The following is a 23,706-nucleotide window of genomic DNA, read 5'->3' as shown; positions in this document are numbered from 1 at the left end:
TCATATCTTTATCAATAAGGCAAATAATTTTGGGATGGGTTAGCTTTTCATCGTTCTACTAAAAGCGATTGATGTTTTATACGTTTGATCAAATTGGGTTTTTAAGAGTAATCAAGGGAACCAAGATTATAGCGGTAATCAAAGAGTAATCAAGGGAACCAAGGTTATAGCGGTAATCAAAAGAATGTAATCCAGGGACAAAGACAAGTTCTGGAAAACAGACATACACAACAAAGAACATAAAGTAACTAAAATCATACATACAAAGTAACAAAAGCAAATGAGCAACTCGGACTCCACTAAAAACTGGGAGCATGGACCAGGTGCATCGGGGAAAAGTTATATAGTACTATTAAACCTCTACAACATTTTCTTCAGAAAATTCCTATTTGACATTTATATAATCCTCATTGTATTTCCTTGAAGGCACCTCATCATGAAGTAACAATAAATAATTAATCAAATTCATTGTTTGTCAGAATATCTTTTTGGTACAATAAATTATGCATTTCCAACCGAACTCACCCTTTTTAATTACCATTTTTTTCTTCTTCATACACCATTCCTACATCTGTTATTCTTGTACAAAATTCCCTATTCTCAATTCAATATTCACCACAACCCCCTCCGCATACCGTGTGAACATAATTAAAATTATGCCCTATTTCATGAGTGTACCTCTTATCGAGACATTTAATGTCATAACCAGTTCATGCAAAATACTGTCGACAGGTTTTGTTAGAAGGGCAAAATTCTAAAGTAAACGGCAGATCTGTATCCTACACCCAAAGTTGGAAGGTATTTACAGAAAAAAAAATCTGACTATATAGTTCGATACTAGTTTTTACTTTCCATCTATGTTTAAATTGTTCAGTTAAACTGTGAACATTTGGATTTTGAATTACTGAAAGATAAATGATATTTCTTTTAAATTCCAGATCAGTCAGATAAAATCCCGATTCCAGAAAGCAGTAGAAGTGGGTAGAACCTATCACAATGTTTCCATTGTAAGTATAATGAAAAAGTAACTGGTAAAAAGTGTGACTTAAATTATTTAATTTGCACGACGAGTCGTACCAAGCTGCTTCTTTTCAATCATTGAAGTGATTTTTGTTTAATTATGCTACGTTGGTAGTGCCTATTTAATAAGACACTCCTCATTTTAAAGATAATGGTTAAGCCTATTCGCTACATTTGAAATACTTTTACATGTGAAAATATTAATTTTTATCAGATATGATAATGAATTCTCTTTGTTAAGTACTTTCTTTCAAAAAGAACTAACAATCTACACAAATCATGGTTACATTCATATTTAAATTACACGAAGACATAACAGTATGAAGTTCAATCCAATACGGTCCCAAGTCTGTTAGCATTCTTCCTATGACAAATAATGTCTTTTATATTTTGTGAATTTGTCACAGTTTGTCAGATTGGCGACTTTTGTTTTTATTACATTTTAAGATCTTCTCATAAATCTACAATGGATTCGTTAAAAATGACGCTCTGAAATATATCATAATAATATATGTTTTCTATACCAAGTTCAAGGTACAAAGCCAAATTGCTGGAAGTATACCATCGAATCTAGAAAACCACAGTTTTTATGGACCTTTCAAGGAATATCTTGATAACGCCACAACTATTACAGAAAACGTCAAGTAATAAGTTAAAAGTTACTCAAAGAAACAATAATCTGTTATTTCTCAGGTTGTGTTTTGCGTTGATACAGTGTGGTGTTCCCCTGTTTTTTTTTAATTTGTTTTATTCTTTTTGTTATATGTTTTGTTTTGTTTGTTTTTTTTTTGCATAATTTTGTTCATTTCTGTACATTAACGACAAAACAATAAACTACACATTTTTAGCCCTTCTAGGCAATTACAGCAACACCAGCATTCTTAAAGTAAAACACACACACACAAAACTGATAATATAACATCATCATTGAATGTAACGTTTATTTTATAGTCTGCAACATTTAAGAATTTCATGTATCATTTTTGATATTTCATGGGTGTGTAGAAACTTGAACCAAGATAGAGCAAAACCATTTCACTTTCTTTTTGATAAAATCGTGTCAGTGCTATCATCTAGATTTAATGAGTTATTTTCCTTTTAGAACTGAACTGCGGAATCAGGCAAAATCTTACGTTGAAGGCTATTTAAGTTCTTTGCAAAACTTAAGCTCCTACCTGCATAATGTAAGTTGTATTTGTTAAGAAGTGATTCGTTTATATGAATATGCATGTTAAGAAAACGAAGTGAAGAAAACACATGCTATTATTTTCCCCTTTAATGCGTATGATAACAATTAATAATGACACAACATTGCAAACAACTTTTAAATTAGTTTTACTATAACTACTAAAAACATTTTAGAACTATTCCTACCACCTTCGACAAGGATATGGTGTAAGCGCCTGGGACAACGGTTCAGATTTCTACCAAGCTGTGCTCCAGTGGCATATATCATTACCTTTAACACCTGATGAGGTTCATCAGAAAGGATTAGATGAAGTAGAAAGAATCTCAAAACAAATGAAAAAGGTAGTGCTCGATGTTGAATGTTTTACTTCTTTGTTTTTCCAATTTATATGTTTTTGTCTTTTACATACTATTAGTTATGCAGTCAGTTACTGGGCGATATAGAAATTTTGTATATAGCGAGCTTGAGTCGTACGAGGTCCAACACAATTTTTTTCGGGCCTCCTATATAATCGTTTATTGAATGAATTTATCACGGCAACAAAATATTCGAATATAGTGTACTTCTTGCAGCGGCCATTGTTGTCTTTCGTCAGTGGTGGCGTTAAACGAATCGGCGCTTGTTGTACATCACGTATTTCAGGAAAAGGACAATTGTTGTTGCTATGCACTGTAAAGTTTATTTTGTTTTTTCCTTACTGATTGTCCTAATGCTCGTGCCATTATATATATATATATATATATATATATATATATATATATATATATATATATATATATATATATATATATATATCTGTGTGTGTGTGTGTGTGTGTGTTCTTTAAAATAATAACTAGGCAACATGTTTTCCGTTTAAAACATCCAATCAAACGTTGTTATTCAATGAAGTAATTCTCATAAGTATTCATTGGGGTAAATGGTGAACGAAAATTCGGGTAAGAATATTTTTCTGAAATAAAGTTGTCTATTCAAGTTATTCAACAAAATAAATATGGCAAATAGTCATTCATACATGCTTGGTATTTGAAGCGGGAGAATATGGCTAAAATGTATGAATAATGAGAAATTACAACGTAAAAATATCGATCGGGATGACCGTAACGAAGAGTCTTCTTTTTCTAAGCATGACCGTAACATACGACTAGAGATGTCCATAACACGAGAAACATAAATTTATATAAGAGAAATGACACAAAGGTTAACATTTGTTCATATAAAATAATATGAAAATATTAAGTGGTAGAATTTTAGGTGATTCAACAGATTCAAATGATTTTACCTACATATCAATTTTTTTTCATCTTTTAAAAAACCTTAAACAGACGTGTTTTTTTTCTTGGCCTTAAAACAGAATAATATATATGACAGTGATCGGGAAGGGGGCAGTTAAGGTTTCTATGAATCGTGAGCCATTTACTTGACTAAGCCCCCAACGACATTAGATATATTAAGCACCAGTGAAATACAGCTTAAGAGTAATCAACGAAAATAATACATACAAAGTAACAAAAGCAAATGAGCAACTCGACTCCACTAAAAAACTGGGACCATTGCCCAGGTGCACCGATAGGTTAAGCATCCTTTGCTTTTCTAGAAACACCCGCCGAGTTGCTCATGAAAAATCAAGTCCGAGGTAGACGAAAAAGGAAATGGAAACTATAACACGTTGAACAAATCAGTTTTCATGACGCATATGGATACACCGTAACGATTCACGAGTTCGTGATGACGATCATAAAACTTCTGTAGTGTTGTCTCCAATCTTGTAGCAACATAACCCTGTTCCAGAAGCCTACTTGTTAAGCATATATTATTGTAATACATCTTCTCTATTTTATGACATAAATTATTACAAAATTATAATATGCATTAATATCTTCAGTTTTATTTTATGTAGACCTATTGTCTACATTAACTGTATTTTATTGTATATAGACCTATTGTCTACACTAACTGTATTTTATTTTATTAGCTAAAGTGAATATGTACAAAATGTATGTCTCTATTTCCTGCTTTTACAGTGGCGGATCCAGGAGGAGAATGCATGGTGTTGGCACTCCTATTTTTTATTTGAAAATTTGTCATTTCCATGTGAAAAATCGACAAAAACGGCAAATAATGTCCTAATACCCCCTTTTTCTGTGGAACCTTATGTGGCACCTCTCCTTTTCAAAGAGTAATCAAGGGAACCAAGGTTATAGCGGTAATCAAAAGAATGTAATCCAGGGACAAAGACCAGACATGGAAAACAGACATACACAACAAAGAACATAAAGTAACTGAAATCATACATACAAAGTAGCGAAAGTAAATGAGCAACTCCACTAAAAACTGGGAGCATGGACCCGGTGCCCCGGTTAGGTAAGCGTCCTCTGCTTTTCTAGAAACACCCGCCGAGTTGCTCATAAAAAGTCAAGTCCGGGGTAGACAAACGAGGAAAGGAAAACTATGATCCGTTGAATAAATCAGTTTTCTTGTCAGGATCAGCCCCTGTTTTACGTTATAGCCATGAATTTGATTTTGATATATTTGAATTGTCTTTCTATGTTGATGCTTCGGTATATTGTTTGCCAACATTTCGTATTTCTGGTATTTCGTATTAAATAAACCCGTTACGGTCATCCCGATCTTTAGTCTCTTGTTCTGTTACAGTCATCCAAACATTCTTCGGTACGGTCATCCCGACCGATATTTCTACGTTATAATTTCTCATCATTCATACATTTTGCCCATATGCCTCCCGCTTCAAATATCAAGCATTGATAAATAACTAACTATTCGTCATATTTATTTTGTTGAATAACTTGAATAGACAACTTTGTTAAAGATAAATATTCTTTTTCAGAATTTCCATTCTCCATCTTGGGATGACCGTGACGGCCGTGACGGTCATCCACTTTACCCCTGTGAATATTGTATATGTGGCAATATTGTCGGTAATCTAATGTTCGTATTATTTCGTGGTTACTAAGAGGTCTTGAAAATAGAAATTGTAAAGTATACTTCCAATTTATCTACTTCCGTTGATAACCAAATTGCAAAAAACATCGTATCATAAATACCCAGTTAAACAACAAAACATAACATGCATATTAATGATTAAATATTTGTGTCGTTATTTCCAGATAATGAGAGGCTTAGGACTCAATGGAACTGTAAAGGAAGCGTTCGATGTCATTAGGAATGATTCTGGATTTTATTATGATACTGGGGTAAAGTATGGTAAAATGTTTATACGAAAATGACAGTATAGGAAAATAAATGATACAAATACAACATACATGATTTATAATATAATGATGTAATACTATTGTTTTCTGTTCCTCACACAAACATAACATAAAAGATTTATAATATAATGATGTAATACTATTGTTTTCTGTTCCGCACTTGAAAAAAAATATTTTAGCCGAGAGTTAGCTTTATTTAATTTGAATAAATTTCACAATTTTTGCAACTTTGATTGAAGACGACAGAAATACGATTTAAAATAAATCAAAACGACAAACATTAATTCGGGAACACATTAATTAAGACTACTGTAGAAAATACACACAAAAAAGAATAAGATGAAAAAAAGATCTTAAGATTCTTTAAGGTTTTACTAGAATCAGCAGTACAAATCTTCATATTATTAATTCTTTTTGACATTTTATAAAAAGTAGTAAAGGAGAAACACATTCGTATTGAAATCTTAACCAAATCACAGCATGTTTTAAAATTTCATTTAGAGTTAGTCATCACAGTTTCATTCATGTTTAGTATTTCTAATGTTTTGTTTTAAAACTGTGCATTTGTTAAAACATTGCATATTATCATTATAATTGAGTTTTCGTCTGATCAGGTCTACTGCTTTTATTTAAACATATTACAGGAAAAGATTTTACGAAGATTCAACGAGATAATTCATCAAGAAATAGAACCAAAACTACCCTTGGTCTTCAAAAACTTACCAAATCTTCCTGTTGAGTAAGTGATGACATATTTAAACATTTTGCCCCAACATCTCTTACTCGCTGATGTTTGTTTTGTCATGATAAATATGAAACATTTTTTCCAATAACTGTTACTCGCTGATATATTTTATCAAAAACGTAGGACAAGAAGCTTAAAATTAACTAAAAGCTCTTGCATTAAATATTATGGAATATACTTGAAAACAAATTACAACCTCTTCATCATGTACATATTTCATAAATTCTCCCTAAGAACAAATAGAATAATAAGACACATTTTGGACTTTCATATAAAAACAGTTAGTTTTTCTATTTGAATAAATTCATTTGTACCCTCTACTTTTAAAATTAATAAATTTTGAAACCAAAGTAAATTGGTAGCAAACGAGGATTACAATAGTAAGAATCAAAATTCTTTTCGTTCAGAGTACAGCCAATGCCGAACGACGGACCTGGTGGCCAATACTTGAACGGTGCTGCAGATGGATCCAGACCTGGCATCTTCCAAGTTAATCTAAAGCATCCTAACGAAATGTAAGGTTATAACCCTTTCATTTTGACTGCTCTTTTTCTATGCGTCTGTTTTATTGTTTATGTTCTAGAAGTGTGTTAAACGAAGGATCTCTCCTTGCTTGTCAGTTTAATTTCAAAATGAATGATGGTGACGTAAATGAGTGCTAGAAGCTTTCAGTAAACAAAGAGTTATTTCTCATAAGAAAAATCTAAATTTATCAATTTGAAAACATTATATAAATCATCGCTATCTATGTAATAAATGTACATAACTTTATATCTAATTTTCTGTAGGTTGTCAATTGATTTTATTGCCTTAGCTCTCCATGAAACAAACCCTGGTCATCACTTACAAGTATGTTACACATATAAGCATTAACATTTTGACGATTTTTATGTTTATTATTAAATTTCAAATCTAGTACATGTAGTAATAACACTTTTATAAAAAGCAATAAAGGAGAAACACATTGAATAAAACATAAATAGTAAAATTAAACGTAAATATCATTCATTGATGGGAAAAATGTCTGGTTGTTAATTTAAAAAAATCAAACTTTACTTTAACTTCAAATTCAATATTTATTTGTATTAATTCTACCATGATCCTGGAGACACTTGTATAAACAATATTATGGTATTGTTGAAAAATACAGCCGTTTGTGTTTGAGGAAAAGAAGGATATATCAAAGAAGTTCTTCTGAAGATGATGAAAACTTATCAGTATATCTACCAAAAACTAGCCGCAGTAATGTCGAGATATGTTTACTAACAATATAACATGTATACATCGTTTTAAAATCAAAGGATTAAAACAATTTTAGCGCATATCAATGAGTATGCTTTGTATAGCAACGAATCTTCCCTTAAAAAATATGCATTCCATTTACATATATCAACAAAACCCAAGAATTTTAGATTTCTATCACCAACAATTTAAAAATATATTGTTTTTCTTCGAAATAGATAAGCATACAACAGTTAGCCAAACTTCCAGAGTTTCGGAAGAATGGAATTCTAGAGAAGTATTTCCAAGCACCAGCTCTTTTCCCTTTCTTTACAGCATACGTAGAGGTAATTGATGTAATATATTTTATTTTACTATGAACAACAAGTTAGGGTTTTGGATAACTAAAAGTATTTAAGGACTGATAAACACATAATGATACAGTTGTTAGAAAAAATGTGATGACAAAACTATTTATCAATAGCTATGGAAATTTCTGATAAAGTGTTTAAGTAAGACTATAATTCATAAAATTGACAAATTTCAGAATGATGACAAAGCTATCATAGTCAAAAAGTTAAGATGCAGAAAAATTGAGAATAACATTTACGAAATTGTGGGAAATAACGAAGTAATAAAGTTTGTAACGAGAAAGTCAATGAATATTGAGCATTTATATAAACACAAAAACAATACATCAATTACAAACTCACAGAAAACATATAAAACGTTTTGAAAATGGTGCAGATTGGACCCACAAAGAATAATGGACGTAAAGCACGTGCAGCTGAATCGTAAGCCTGTCCATGTTTTATCAGAATATCAACGAAGATTATAATTTCAATAACACGGTACATAAGTACAAGAAGAACATTAGCCCTTTTTATTTTACATTACAACCATATACTAGTAGATTGATAGCTTTAACATTAGATTGTAGATAAGGAAGCATTATTAAATAAATAAACAACTTACAGAAGAAAATGGACCTTGTATTAATTTGTAACCTACTAGGGTGAATATGAAATGAAATGAATAACAAAGTGCTATCATATACTTAGTGTTGCCAACATTTTGCCAAATTAACGAACTTTGCCAGCTTAGGGGATTTCAACACCCGTAACATCATTCCTTGATTGCTCTACTGACTTGATAATGATATTATAGCATAATCTTTCGTTTTCAAGATGACTGTATCAAATGCTTTAAAACTCAACTTAAGGTATTATTGTTTTCCAAGCACTCACTATCTTGGTAAGCTTATTAATGTTGTTCTTTGACAAATGTATATTAAACATTGGATTTCATCTACGCTCCATGTTTTTTCTTCTCTTCTGAACTTCGTCTTTTGACCTTCAAAATGCGACTTGCGTTCACAACATAGTACTGTGGTTTTAGTTATGTCATAGTCAATATAAATATCCTTTTTCTGCAGGGATGGGCATTGTATGCTGAGTCCCTGGGTGAAGAAATGGGTGTGTACAAGACGCAATATGACTTGTAGGTGCATTGTATTTCACAGTGACTAAAAAGTTTAAAATTATCATATCTGTTATCAATTTGATAAAAAAAACAACATAAAAACCGTGTCATAATTTAATAATGAAATACTTTTAAATTAAGCCAAGTTGGATAATTGACTTTTTACTTTTTACTGAATTGTAAGTAGCAATTTCTGAAATATATTTAAGATTAAAGACAATTTTTTACAGGCTTGGAAGATATGCATCAGAAATATTTCGTGCCTGCAGACTTGTTGTCGATACAGGACTTCATTATAAAAAGTAAGCATTGTTGCTGCTATATTATGACAGTTTGTTCATATAACATTTAATATCAATGACATTCATTGGCATAGTGTATGTAGCATACAGTTGTAGCATTTATAAACTTGGCTTTTCCCATTAAACTAAGTAAACCTTTTTTGGTTCAGTGCTAAAGTATTAAATCCAAACCATTGTCAAACTGTTGTTATTCACAGCTTATCATTCATAAATATATCATTTATGGATTTATTAAATTTCAAATGAAAATAAAGATTCAATGATAAATTGTTAAAGTGATACAATAGTTGCATTCAAATCATTTTCTTTTATTTATGTTTGTTTATTTATGTCACATTTAACTGCAATGGCCTATTGTGTTATAGTTGGACAAGGGAACGAGCAATTAACTTTATGCAAAATTATACAGCATTAGGAGAAAGTGACATCGCTACTGAAATTGACAGGTATATCACATGGCCTGGCCAAGCATGTGCATATAAAATTGGTGAACTAAAAATAAGAGAACTGAGGAACAAAGCAAACTTGGAACTTGGTGCGTAATTCATATCTGTTATGGCTTCAGTAATTTTTGCAAAAAGTGTCAAGATTCGAGAATTATATCCCAAGACAATACTTAAGCAATAAATTAAACAGATGTAAAATGAATTTAAGAGGAACCAAAACCCTTATTTTACCCCCAGAAAAGCGGGAGGTATGTAGAGTAGTCATGCTGTCCGTCCGTTTGCCCGTCCCATGATCTAAGTCCTAATGTGTATAATTAAACAAGGGTGTCACCGTTAATGCGCGACTTCCCTTAAACTAATGAATGTAATTTGATGAAACTTACAATTTGTATATAATATAATGCCATTGTGTATCTCTTATTTTTTCGATCTGAATAATTTTGGGGGTTTCCTATATTGCTTTTATTGTGCTGGTATCACCAACTGAGCTATGCTCACAGTTTTTTTTCTATTCTATTCCCTGAATATTTAGGATGTGATATTTGGGAGATAAATACTGCATGTTTTGTTTGTCAGAACTATGCTTCTGGTCATGAATAAGGGACTTATAACACGAATAAAATACCGACTAGATAAACTTTTATCCCTTGAAATACAAGCTGTGTCTGTGGATAATAAATATCATAACAAAATCTGAAAAGTAAATGCTGTTCGGTTTTAATAAAAGTTTTTGTTAAATGTTTATCTTTTTCCTTTTGTAGGAGATAAATTCGATTTGAAAGATTTTCATTCCGTCGTGCTAGAGAATGGTCCAGTACCCCTATCTACTCTGGAAACAATAGTTGATGCTTGGATAGAAAAAACGAAAACATCAAACGCTAGGACGTCAGGTTTTAAGCAATTTTATCAATAAGAACATATGTACATGTATTATATCATTTTATTGCATAATTTCAATGCAACCTTTTGTTTTTTTATGGTTAAAGTTTTGAATGTTTTTATACAGCTGTAAATTCGGTGCAGTTAGAAAGTCTATTACTATTGTATGGCAAGATGGCTACCTGTTTTCATGGAGATTTAAATCATAATTTTAATGCATGTTCTGATTCTTTTTCTCAATGTACAAAATGCTTCATACTGATTAAAAACATTTTTCTCTTCTTTTTGCATTTGAAACTGATCAATTTCAGAATATCCTGAAGATGATCTAAAGAATCTTCAAAGCGACTATGCAGATTGGTTACTTTCAAAGAACCCAGAATCTGCTCGATACATGAATATCCGTACATACGACACAGAGATTGAAGACTTTTCCTTGGGTTATTTTGATGATTTGAAGGTAATAGAGTATAATATCCAAGTTATAACACTTACCTACAAATCGAATACATGGGCAACAGTATATACACATTTTGCGCAAGTCGTTTTTTTTGCATTAAAAACACTAATACTGGAACAATGTTTAAGTTAAACGAGAAATGATTAATTATATATAGTACGTAAAAAAGAATTCATTTGATATTCTTTGAGATAAAAGCAAAGTATAACGGTTATTTTGATTCGTATTCTTACAGGCTTGGGTTTTGTTTATTTTGTGTTGTTTGAGAGCGATAAAAGCAGTTTCTATCAAGTAATAGTTATTTAATTAATAAAATCCAATGACGTGAACATCATGTGAACTTGTATGAAATTCACAATGATTAATTTGTTATTTATCTTTTTGTAATTTGTAATTTGTAATTTATGATGTAGGATGGGGTTGACGACTTCCTTATTAAACTAGATAATATACCCAGAAGTTTGCTAAACGCCAAAAGCAAGGTTGACTTTGATATTTTTAAAGATACTCTAACGACGTATAGAGATGGTTATCAATGGCGATGGTAAGTCGAAACATCAGTAAGTTAATTTTTGAATTGTTGAAAAATGTTCGGAATGTTTGGTGTTATTGAAAGAGTATTTAGAGGCACAAATATTCTAGCGGAAAGGAAAGGAACGTAAGATGACAAAGACCATGCATAGAAAAAAGCAAAGAACATTGTAATAATAATAATAATTACAAAGTAACAAACCTAAATAACTCAACTAAAACTGGGAGCATTTACCAAAGGCACCGGTAGGGTAAGCTGCCTATGCTTTTCTAGAAACACCCGCCGACTTTCTCATAAAAATTCGATACCGCGAAAGAGGAAAAGAAAACTATGACACGTTCAACAAATCAGTTTTCATGGTCCAGATGGATACACCGGAACGATGCACGAATTAATGATGACGGCCATAAAACTTCTGTAGAGATGACTTTAATCTTGTAGCAACATAACCCTGTTCCAGTAACTTAATTGTAAGAATTATAACGGGATACAAATAGTTTGCCTAGTTAGCTACGGCAAGCTCTGTCATAACATATGATTTCTGATATGAAAAGTTCAGGTGCTGAAGGGATGTTGCCACTGATGAAAGGAAAATTGACAATACGGAATGAAAAGTAATTGCGTTTGTCGTATACTCTAGTCAGTAGTTTTCCTTTACAATCGAAATCTAAGTATAGGTCAAGATATATTAACATTAACAACAGATTTTAATCAAGTGAAGGAAAAGAATCTGTGCAAAGTAGGTAGACGTAAATTTTGCAGAAATAATATTTTTCTCTTGTTAATATAAACAGAAGGCTTTATGTTAAAAAATCACTGTACATTGTTGACTATTTGGTAGCCTTGCGTAGAGGGTAAAAAATTAAGGCTATACCTAATTTAAAAGTTGATCATGTACAAAATTAAAAAGTAATATTCCCGTAATAGTAGAACTAACCGTTAGTTTACGGGCAGACATGTTTTATTAGGATAGATAATTTTTAAATTGTTATATTCCATTTAAATTATGTACAAACCTATTTGTAAATAGAGTATTATCTGCCTCGTTGTACTTGCACGATTGGTATACGTCTCCAAAGTGTGACAAGTCCAGTCATATCACTTTCCATATGCTAATGCTATGACCAACATTTAAGTGTCAGTCTCTGTAAGAATCAGGCAAAATGGGGGAAAATAGACAGATGCAGGTCATTAAAAAATGCTTTCTCTATTTGAAAAGACCACTATTTGATCTATGAATCTCTGGAATTTTCAATTGAATATTGGAAACTTGGGGGTTTTGACAGAGATATCTGCCCTTGAAATGTTCATTGTCAGTGTATTTCAATGAATTGTAACCCGCTTCAGTATAATTATATAGAAAATCTTTTTTTTTCTTGATTGTGATGGTGCAAATAGTCAGATTAAACATTCAAAATGGTGTTTTTTTATACCATGTTTCCCCCTCTGCATGATCTTACAGATACTGACACTTAATTACAATAAAACAGTTACGGACGAAATAGGTTTCACTTAACATTTAACAATGGCAATTTTTGTTTGATTTTGAAATATACATATAGACGGGTTTCCTGGAATATTGTAACTTGGTTAAATGTAATCATAAATAAAATGTAAAAAAATGTCTTTAATGGTCTTGTTAAGGGAGGTTTTGTCAGTGAACATATTTGTAAATGTTTATGATACAGAATGAGGTAGAAGCAATACCACTATAAAACAAATGAATTAATTTGTCAAACACTACTTACTATTTTATACACGAATGATATCACGCTGCGTGAATACAACATGTACATTTACCGACTTGATAGATTCTACTAGATGATATGCTTTTTAAACAGGTATACACCTTTAAACCCAGTAAATTTTCTGGATGGTCCACAAATCGATCCAGGAAGTCTTCTGTCCGTCTTACCGAGAAATATGACGCTAAAAGATTTTGAGAATTATGTTGTCAGGCTGGAAAAACGTCCAAAACAGGTAAATCTACATAACAATCAAATCAAAATATAATAAAGAAATAATTCAACGACTTGATGAAACCATTTTGACATGTTTGTAATAAATATGATGAGACTTCAATATACTCCATTTTAGCTCATCTGGAACAAACGTCTATAAAAATTTAAAAGACTTTGCTTGAAGAGCCCTACAAAGCCTCAGATAGGTCGAAGATGTAAAACGCCTCCTTTTTCAAACAATTGCAATTGAATGCATCGGCTCTAACAATGGCGATTTTTTAGACTCTTTGCCAATGTTTTTGAATTCAAAATGAATAGAGGAACCTTGCAATTGATATAAATATCATCATGATCACTTATATAAACGATTCAACTGAGTCGTGGTGATTTTTAATTTCTTGAATATTCTTGACATCAAATATTCAAATGACAAAATAGTGAGATTCAAGTAAGCAATGCAGGCGCTCTTCAGACTTCAGTTTTACGGTTCATACTCAATGATTTTATTGTTGTTTGTGTATACTTGTTAAGATACCTATCGTCTGTAGTTTCGTATGCATGGGGTAAAACCTTTTGTTGGGTTCAGGTCAAAGGAATAGAATAGCACTTTCAATATGAGTATCCCTCGAGTTAAAACGGAAAATGCATGTCTAATGTTTTGTTCACCATACTGAAATTTATACGGTTTAGTGTAAATCTTTGCCTTTAGAATAAAATTAGAAAGTACATGTAGATATATTTTGCTATATTTTAGATCTATCAATATATAGCATTGATGGAAAAAGCTATTGACGAAGGACATACAAACCATAATGTTTCTATGGTAAGTTCAATGATTATGCTGATTTTATAATAAACAAACAGTGTAACTTACTATCAAAAGAAATTCGAAAATTACAAGTACAACTTTTCAATGGAATAACTTCCCATTTAAACCAAATGCCACATCCACATTATTCTCTTCCCCATTTTCCCCATTTCAGTATCCAACAGAAATTTTCCCCATTACACAACATCAAATCTTGCCTCTTTAGTTCTTGACGTTACTTCTCCAATCTTGTCACCTGGAATTGTAGTGACCGATAATTTCTTATACTGGAAGTCATTCTTTAATGTGTTCTGCGCTAGCTTTCAGTAACTGTGAGCACCCTTAAAGGGATTACTTTTTTATGTCTATATGTTGTTTGTTGAGGTTTTCAAAGGAGAGAATTTGATGTCCTTTTGAGTGAATAAAGGTGTGTTTGTGTGTTGTTTCGATTCATGCGGTATGATTAAGGCCTTTAAAAACTAGTTTAAACCCAACCTCGGTTTTTTTATGCGCGTACCCACAGATAGGAGATGTTGATCAATATTGCGTTTTTTTTTGTCGATATATTACCCTTTAGTTTGTTATTGAAGAACGTGGTTTTTATTAACTTTTTGTCATAGCTTTTCAGGGCCTACTTAAATGTGTTTTTAAACTTGTTGAATGCTTTATTGGTCATCTCTGAAAGTATCTACTATTTTGACTTCAGGTTACACGCTTATTCATTTGTTGCTTTTCACTATATCCTTTCATTTTTTACCATTGACAATAGAATATCCCCATACCACACAAAAGCCCAGTACCGTATTCTACATTCCCCCATTTAAAAAATGAAACGTTTTACCACAAACAAATATTTTATAAAAAAGGGTGAGTTTCTAAGAATAATCAAGGGAACCAAGGTTATAGCGGTAATCAAAATAATGTAATCCAGTGACAAAGACCAGACATGGAAAACAGACATACACAACAAAGAACATAAAGTAACTAAAATTACACATACAAAGTAACAAAAGCAAATGAGCAACTCAGACTCCACTAAAAGCTGGGAGCATGGACCAGGTGCACCGGTAGGGTAAGCGTCCTCTGCTTTTCTAGAAACACCCGCCGAGTTGCTCATAAAAAGTCAAGTCCGGGGTAGACAAACGAGGAAAGGAAAACTATGACCCATTGAATAAATCAGTTTTCAGTTTTCTAACGATATCCTTTTACAAAACTTATTTGTTTTTTTCATGAGGCAGGGCTAGGTTTCACATTTCATCTCATAGATATTTGTTTCAAAATGTGAATAAATTCAAATTATATAATCTAATGATGTTTTGTATTAAATGGATTTAGTTTGCAGTTTACTGGAATCTTGGTGAATCCAATTCGTTATAACCACGAGCTCAAATGTTCATTTGATGATGATGGTTCTGTCATATACAGTTCATCAAAATTTCATAAACCATCACTTCGTCGACAATTTAACAATATTAGAGTATCAGTATTTTACCAAATCTACGATGAATGTCTTTATATCGGAATGATTCTCACAAAAGCAGCAAATGCTGTTTAAAATTTGCATTAAGTGGAAATGCGTTTTTTTTTGTCTTCAACGTCGCTCAGGAAACAGTAAAAAAAAATAAAAAAGATTGAAAATCAAATTCAAATTAACTCTTATATGCTCTACCCTCTATAAATGTGTGAAATAATGTTTCTTAGCACTGGAACATTTAACAGCTGATTTTGAGGTTTATTACTATTTATTTTAACGAAATAGAGAATTATTGTTGTGACGTGCTTTTATTTCTTTTTCTATTCAAAGAGTAGAGTGACTGGGCGATTTGACCAAATTATAACTAACACACCAGAAGAATTTCCATGGTACAAACCATTCAACGGAACATTGGATAATGCCACTGATATATCTGATCAAAAGAAGTAAGTGGATTTGATATCTTGACCATAGATTTTTATTTATATGTTGAACACATAACACTTTTAAATGACAAAAATGAAGCTCAGTTTGTTTTAATCTGTCACTGTATATTCTCATATTTACACAGGGGTTATGAACAGCTCTTATATCTTAAAATTTCAATGCAAGGTATATTTGTCACTTTTTGGAAGAAAGTGTAGAACAAGAACGCAATCGTTTAGGTTGTCGTCATAATGTAACTGCAAAATTCAACAATAAGACAGATATGTACATTTACAGATCAGATATAATGGAAAAAATAGTTCACACATGTCGGACATAACACAAAAAATACAACTACATATAGTGAGTCGTAGCATACCTTCATAATTTTAATCTATATTTTGAAAAAAAATCGCTTTTCTGTCAGCAAATAGAATGAGCCTCTGGTACACAATCAAATTTTCTTCACGTGAAGTTTATGTGAAATTAACGTGCAATTATTGCACGTGAAGTACACGTAAAAGATTTATACCAACTTCAATGCAACTTCTTTAATATGAATTTCACGTGAAGGCTTCTTTCACCCGAAGTTCACGTGAACTTCATGTGAATTTCACGTAAGACCTCGATTCAGACGAAATTCACGGGAAGAAAATTTGGCTGTGTATGCATAACAGCCAGTGGACTGACATCCATAAAACACCCACAATTGTCGAATCAATATCAAAACTTTCTTGTAGTTAAACATATGATAGACGGAATATGATATTGGTTTTTATATCTCAGTTATCACATCTCGAACAAGTTCACAGGTTAATACAGGTATATCAGGATTATTATTTGAGGTGATATTTCATATGTATCCTTATTTCATATATTTTTTATTTCTTTAAAGAGGAGACCTACGAACAAAAGCAAAGAACGCAATTGAAAATTACTTAAAATCATTAACGGACCTGAGAGACTACATTCAAAATGTATGTTGTTTTCTTATTTTTGATATTCCAGTCCTTGAATTTGTCACAACTTTAATCAAAATAATGCATAAATGTAAAAGAAAACACGATCTGAATACAGAAGAAATGTTATTATTACATTCATCTCTGTATTTCATTATTTCTGTATTGCCTTTTGTATTGTTGTATTGACCTTATAGATCAGCCATCTGATTTAATGGGGTTAAGGATGACATTTTTATTTCGGGGCAAAGATATATATATATATATTGACAATAAGAGATCTTCCTTTTTCATTTTTGTTTTGCCTCTCCTGCCATTTCTTTCTCAGGAATGATTGCATCTTTTTTATATAAGCTTTCTATACAAATTAAATGTTGATTAATATTCATATTATTGATGTTAGTTAGGTGAAGGTCATATACTTAGATTATCATCCACTAACAATTTAAGTTTCAGCAGGTCACCATCTACAACCTTCGTAACTAATGCGTATCTTTGCATTCTTTGTAGCAATATTCTAAACATTTGAGAACAGAGTTTGGAGTTAGTTCGTGGAACCGAGGACAAGAATTTTACAAAGCTTGTCTTAAGTGGCATCTTAGTCTTGACATAACGCCAGAGGAAGTTCATAGTAAGGGATTAAGCGAGGTCAAGCGAATTTCAACAGAAATACAAAAGGTTTGAGTTACTAATACTTCCTGTAGTGGCTATTTTGTCTGTTGATCACAGTCTTGCTGGACTGGCAAACGGGAACAACCATATGATCTTTTGTAATTGTACTTATTTCGCGAGTACATAGTCTCGCTATTATTTTCTATGAACATATTCGCGATACGTGATTAATGGTTGAAATTTTGCTTTCTTCTTTACTTATTTTCGCAGATAGTACATGTCTGCGACACTCATGAAAATAAATATTATGCAAAATAGGTACAATTACAGTATATGGAGCGATAAGGATGATTTATGACCTGCCTTTTTTCTAGGGTCAAAGAAGGAATAAGGGCAATAAGATATACTGCTTTTCCACTTCGAACTCCTTGAAATACAAGTGGATATCCATCTTGCAGAACTCTCCTATCTGAAGGAAGATCATAGCCAGATTTTATTGATTTTTACCGATAGCTTCCGATTGGCTCCTAACGTCACTAAGTCGGTTTGATACTGATACAAGTACTACAGATAATATGTAAACAAAGAATATTCCGTAAATATTTCTACGATCATGTTTATCTAATCACCAAAACACGATGACTTACGATTGCACGAATGATAAAAGAGAAATGTTTTAAAAGTTTTTTTTTACCAGGAACACGAACATTCTTCGGAAGTAGTCATAAGATTTTCCTTACAAATACTAGTCATCTGGCAGCAAATCCCGTTGTTCGTCCATGATATCTGACATTTGCTTACATGTTGTGCCTCAATCTCTTCTTCTTTTAATTTTGGGTTGAAATTATAGGGGAAAAGTCCCAAACTTGTCCCAAATTTGCGATTTCTTCGGACATTGTAATCAATTACCTATTTACTTTCACTTTACAAACCGACTTCGTGACGTCACAATTCAACCGATCATGGTGGCGCCCATAGGCGCGGGAAATTCAAATTTCCAAATTATAAATCTCGATTAATTAATTAAGAAAGGAAATTATTTTGTTTCAATTTAATTTTCGTGAACATTTAGCAGATTAGTTTCGATATTTATGACTTGCGCAATAACATGATCTTCTCCTTTAATCATTTTTTTCTAGATATCTTCGAGAATGCTTATTAGTCATCAAACTGATGGAAAAATCGATTTTATGTTAATACTTGAACCGGAAAGCACACATTTATGTTGCGGAAATTCATTTTAATTGCATATATAGTTCCAACTAACAAAATTATGGAATTAGTGCATCGTGTGCATCGTTTAAAGTAATATTTTATTAGATATGCTTCAGAGTGCCTATTAGGCAGTGTTTTTGTGTAAACTGAAAGCGTCAAAGGAAGTTGGATTTTGTAGATAATTGCAGCGAAACTTTAGTAAAACTCTACCATGAAAGGTACAAGGAAAGCTACGGTATTATGTACCTGATTTTACTCTAAAGTAAGTCTAGTATTATATTGCAGCTTTTCTATGGAAACAAATATGCCAGGGATTATAAAGCGCTTTTTAATTACATTTAAGCTACTTTAAGGATTACTTAGATGAATCAATACATGCATGAAACTTAATCAACACAATGAATTAACCAACTAATCGACGAGCCCTTCTTGATAAATCGAAACTTTTGTTTGTTTAAGTGTTTTACATTTGTATTTCAATTCGTTTGTTTTAGATTTTCAAAAAGTTAAACTTGACAGGAACAACAAAAGAGGTTTTCGATAAACTCAAACATGATCCACAGTTTCTGTTTAATGATAGCGTAAGTAGTAGCATTATGTCATGTTGTATTATTTTGAAAGGTGGAGACTTAGCTTTATGTGCAAATGCGGATAAAAGCTGTTTCAAATAAATTCGCAATATCTGTGCATCTTTTTTAAGTAATGTAGTAAGAGTAACATTGAGGCATTTGGTAATATTAAATGGGAAGAAGGAGACTGAATCGCTCACATAATTTCGAAGACAATACATTTAACCAGGAGTTGTCCAACGATTTTTTGCTCAACACGATTTTAGTAGGACTTATCTTAAAGATCATTTCAGCATTAAAAGTTTCTTTGTATCTGTTATAGTTTGCAAGATATTAGCTGAAAACTGTAAAAAAAAAAACCGTAATTTTCTATCTTTCAAGTGCAATAACTCTTACAAGAAGTCATCTGACAACTTTGATCCATTTGAGGCTTTTGTAAGTCTTGTAATAGGGATCATTGCAGCAATTAGAAGAATTTAGTTAAACCTAACGGTTTTGAAGATATAATATGCGAAAAAATACTGTCTGATCCCTTTGTTATATTTTAGTAGAGGCAGCCATGTTTTTCGACGGATACAAATTCCCCACATTAATTCTATGCGGAATTCTACTAATTTTGGAAAAATGGGACGATATTAATTTTGATGCAGTTTATTTCATAAATAAATACAATACAGACTTATTGTTTCTATTTGCATCCGGGTTCAAGTTTACATGTTAAGTGTTGTTTTTTAACAGATATCAGACAATTCTTGCATGAAGTATTACCGATTCATGTTAACAGATGTCAAAATATTTTGAACTATTATCAATTTTTCAGAGCAAAATATTGGACAAATATAAAGAAATAATATTTGGAAGAATCAAACCTAAGCTGCCAATGCTTTTCAAGGAACTTCCTGACTTGCCGTTAGAGTGAGTTTTTTTATGATAATGATAAATACACAAGTAAATTGCTAATGACCAATGTCGAATTTTACATCGAATGTATCGTCTCAATGTCAACATTAAAAGAAATAAAGTAGACATTTCATCTTTTACACACTCTTATCAATATTATTTCCTCTGTTGATTTGTGTTAAATAATCAAGTACTTACAAATGAATAATCAATCCCATCTAGTTCTCGTTGCTACCTGTATGATTAATTCAAATGTTTTACTTATACTTTCAATTCAAATGTTTTTACTTATATTATCAATTCAAATTAACCTTGGGTTGAGTTATTTTGTGGGGCGACATCGTTAAGGTATCTTTTCTCTCAATACAATCCCCTTTCCAAACTAACCTCAAGTACGAAAAATGGTGTTTTAAACTGTTACATAAGATTTCATCTTCCAAAACGTATACGAGAATTGACAAACATGTTATTGAGGTACAAGTCAATTGCAATACAATAAATACGCAACTTGATGGTAAAATATTCATATATGTTTTTTTTTCTATTTCTAAGATATCGTCTATGTTTACATTGGCAACCAATTGAATGATTTTTGGAACATATTATCTAATCAGGTTGAATAGATATTGTCGGATTACAACTGAACCACTATAGGTTAATAAGTTTCATTTTGTCATTCAAAAAGGGGATTTATCACAAATGATCAATAAAGAAATTCACATCAACAATGTTTCAGCCATAAACCTAGAACATAGGCTAATTTGAATAGATTTGAGAATTAATATTGAAGGACCACATAGTCTTTGAAGGGGCTAAGGTTAATAGGGTTTTCATGGGTTGGTTCAGATGTGTGGTCCAAATAGGTCTACTTTTTTATGGTCAAAATATGAAAAGAGGGTTTGAATTTCAGATGTTATTTAAATAATATAGAACCTTACTTTCATCAATGATATACACATCAAATTCAGTATGACCATACTTGATTTCATATCCACAAGACATGAATGAAGTTTCTTTTTAGTCACATGGATAGTGTGCATACATGACCAATTTACATAATGCATAAGTTGAATACGGACGTAACTTTGGCATTTTCAGTATGTGATATTTCAGAGAGGTAGTTAAACAATTTCTGGGCCAATTACCTGTACCCTTAAATATTTGATTACCAACACGCTCGTGAGCCGATATTATTTAAGTTATTCACATGGCCAAAAAGTCGTGATTGATATAAGGAAACAATACTGTATGTACGTTATTCTATTACTTTATTTTAAACACTTAAAATCAACGTTTTTCAATTTATCTTTGTCCTTTAAACATATGTTATCCTGTTATATATATTCATACCTTAGGGTCAAGATCATGTTGGGCGCTTCCGTTTTGGTTTAATTTCAAAATTGCATTCATGTTTACGTGGGATGACGTCAGATTAGAGAAATTGCCATAGAAACAAATGTAAAAATCAGAATGAAACATTTAAACCAAACAAATGAAATATGAAAGTTATTTAATACAAGCTGCAGGTGTTTGTAAGGGCTTGCAAGTTGTGATTTAAGTAATTATGTATCAAATGCAGTTATCATATTATGATTTTTCAGGTACTTAGTATAATCTTTTTCAGAGTACAGCCTTCTCCGACAGATGGACCCGGTGGTATGTACATGCAGGGATCTTCTGATGGATCAAGACCAGGAATATTCTATGCTAACCTATTCCATCCGGATGAAAGGTAATCGGCTCCTGGCTAATCGATCAAAAGCATTGACATTTACTCCACGATAAAACAGTATAATGAGTTATGAGTTACGAGTTAAACATACCTTAAACTATAAGAAAAAAAATGTAGGATGTTAATTGTGTACATATAATAAAAATTCTTCAATACAAATTGATAATCTAGAATGAAATTGTTTCTGGAATGAAAATCGTGAATGATTAAAGAGTATATAAGTTGTAATAATGATAATTTCCATATATTTTAGTCCTACCTTTAATTTTGCGGATCTCGCATTACACGAGGCTCTTCCAGGACACCATCTTCAGGTAAATGTTAATAAACTGTGTAATGGGTTTAGAGGTTTTTTTAACCAGAATAATTTCTCGTCATTTGTTTTCTTCTATTATGCAATTTTACCGAACATTAACATGAATCAATATGACTATAATCGGATAACTGATTTGTACATCATATTTACCCGTTTGTTACTAATAACCGTATTTTCCTCTTTCGATTTAATGCTTAAAAAGCCGTATAGATTCTCTTCTGTGCTTTCGTTCACTTAGCAGTCACATCACGAATATTATCTTACAAATGTTTCTCATGGAATAAACCTTTATAACGTCATGTTATTATTACTACAGTAAAAAGCCCAGACAGGCGTAAAGGCATTTTTGTTTTACGTCAAACATTTTAGATTACAGTGCGCGGCAATGCCAATTTTAATCTCGGCGGTTAGCGAACGCTGTAAAAATTTGGAATAGAAATTTACTAGTTTTGTGGTACTAGTAGCTATTTCAGAAAACTTAAAGGAAGTAACAATGAAACGTTATCAAATAGAATTCATTTATTACAGTTGTATTTGCCAGAATGTTTGCATGTCTATCATGCAGTGCAGAAAGTTAATTATTTTAAATGTGGTATTAATCTAGCAACTTTTTTCCTGATCCAAATATTGATAAATCTTGTTAAATTGTCATTATTGATTCGAAAATGTACATCTTAAATATATCAACATCACCGTATCTGTCTGTTCGTCGGAGAATATTTTTGGTAAGCCCAACTCCTCAAAGGATTTTTATAAAATTTGAGAAAATGGTTCAACATAATATGTGTGTGTGTGTGTGTGTGTGTGTGTGTGTGTGTGTGTGATATAACTTTAACGTAGTTGGAGGAATCAAATAATTTTTGTAAAGTTTTTACATTTAACATAAATCTCATTTTGAAGCGGAATATTCCTTTTTGTGATATTGCGTACAGTATTTCTAATTATTCGTTGTTTTAATTTCAATTATCTCTGATCTTTCCACAGCTGAGCTATCAAATTACATCCGACATACCACTGTACAGAACCGCCTTTGTGGGTCAATTGTACATGGCCCCTGCAACTTTTCCATCGTATACAGCCTATATCGAGGTTAGATTAATACTTTGTAGGTCAAAAGTACATGGTTCCTTCTCTTTTCCCATAGTTTACAGCAAATATCTAGGTTAGATGTATTATTTTTGTCAAACATACAAAGGACCTGTCCCTTTCCCATCTTAAATTCCCTA

At 31.7% G+C, this 23,706-nt stretch overlaps 1 protein-coding gene across 3 annotated transcripts in view; it reads left to right on the top strand.

Moving 5' to 3' along the window:
* LOC148624757 (uncharacterized) overlaps positions 1 to 23,706 on the top strand; it is a 46,230-nt gene that overhangs the window by 5,964 nt on the left and 16,560 nt on the right. For all 3 annotated transcript variants that reach the window (XR_015919762.1, XM_088567634.1, XM_088567635.1), the window contains 25 exons: positions 939 to 1,007; positions 1,549 to 1,664; positions 2,123 to 2,204; positions 2,383 to 2,550; positions 5,337 to 5,423; positions 6,086 to 6,180; positions 6,594 to 6,701; positions 6,975 to 7,035; positions 7,647 to 7,754; positions 8,843 to 8,907; positions 9,120 to 9,191; positions 9,557 to 9,726; positions 10,399 to 10,527; positions 10,828 to 10,976; positions 11,390 to 11,520; positions 13,350 to 13,488; positions 14,224 to 14,292; positions 16,082 to 16,197; positions 17,073 to 17,154; positions 17,647 to 17,814; positions 19,458 to 19,544; positions 20,353 to 20,447; positions 22,057 to 22,164; positions 22,418 to 22,478; positions 23,465 to 23,569. Coding sequence is in view for 2 of the 3 variants with exons in the window: in XM_088567634.1 (XP_088423760.1) it covers positions 939 to 1,007; positions 1,549 to 1,664; positions 2,123 to 2,204; positions 2,383 to 2,550; positions 5,337 to 5,423; positions 6,086 to 6,180; positions 6,594 to 6,701; positions 6,975 to 7,035; positions 7,647 to 7,754; positions 8,843 to 8,907; positions 9,120 to 9,191; positions 9,557 to 9,726; positions 10,399 to 10,527; positions 10,828 to 10,976; positions 11,390 to 11,520; positions 13,350 to 13,488; positions 14,224 to 14,292; positions 16,082 to 16,197; positions 17,073 to 17,154; positions 17,647 to 17,814; positions 19,458 to 19,544; positions 20,353 to 20,447; positions 22,057 to 22,164; positions 22,418 to 22,478; positions 23,465 to 23,569 (2,640 nt within the window). In the remaining variant the exon portion in view is untranslated. The remainder of the gene's footprint in view (positions 1 to 938; positions 1,008 to 1,548; positions 1,665 to 2,122; positions 2,205 to 2,382; positions 2,551 to 5,336; positions 5,424 to 6,085; positions 6,181 to 6,593; positions 6,702 to 6,974; positions 7,036 to 7,646; positions 7,755 to 8,842; positions 8,908 to 9,119; positions 9,192 to 9,556; positions 9,727 to 10,398; positions 10,528 to 10,827; positions 10,977 to 11,389; positions 11,521 to 13,349; positions 13,489 to 14,223; positions 14,293 to 16,081; positions 16,198 to 17,072; positions 17,155 to 17,646; positions 17,815 to 19,457; positions 19,545 to 20,352; positions 20,448 to 22,056; positions 22,165 to 22,417; positions 22,479 to 23,464; positions 23,570 to 23,706) is intronic.

The sequence above is a fragment of the Perna viridis genome, chromosome 2 (assembly GCF_037379345.1).
Source record: "Perna viridis isolate PV_CMFRI_1.1 ecotype Kerala chromosome 2, ASM3737934v1, whole genome shotgun sequence".
Taxonomy (NCBI): Eukaryota; Metazoa; Mollusca; class Bivalvia; order Mytilida; family Mytilidae; genus Perna; species Perna viridis.
Note: the sequence above shows the minus strand (reverse complement) of the source record. Positions and strands in the feature narration are given on the sequence as shown.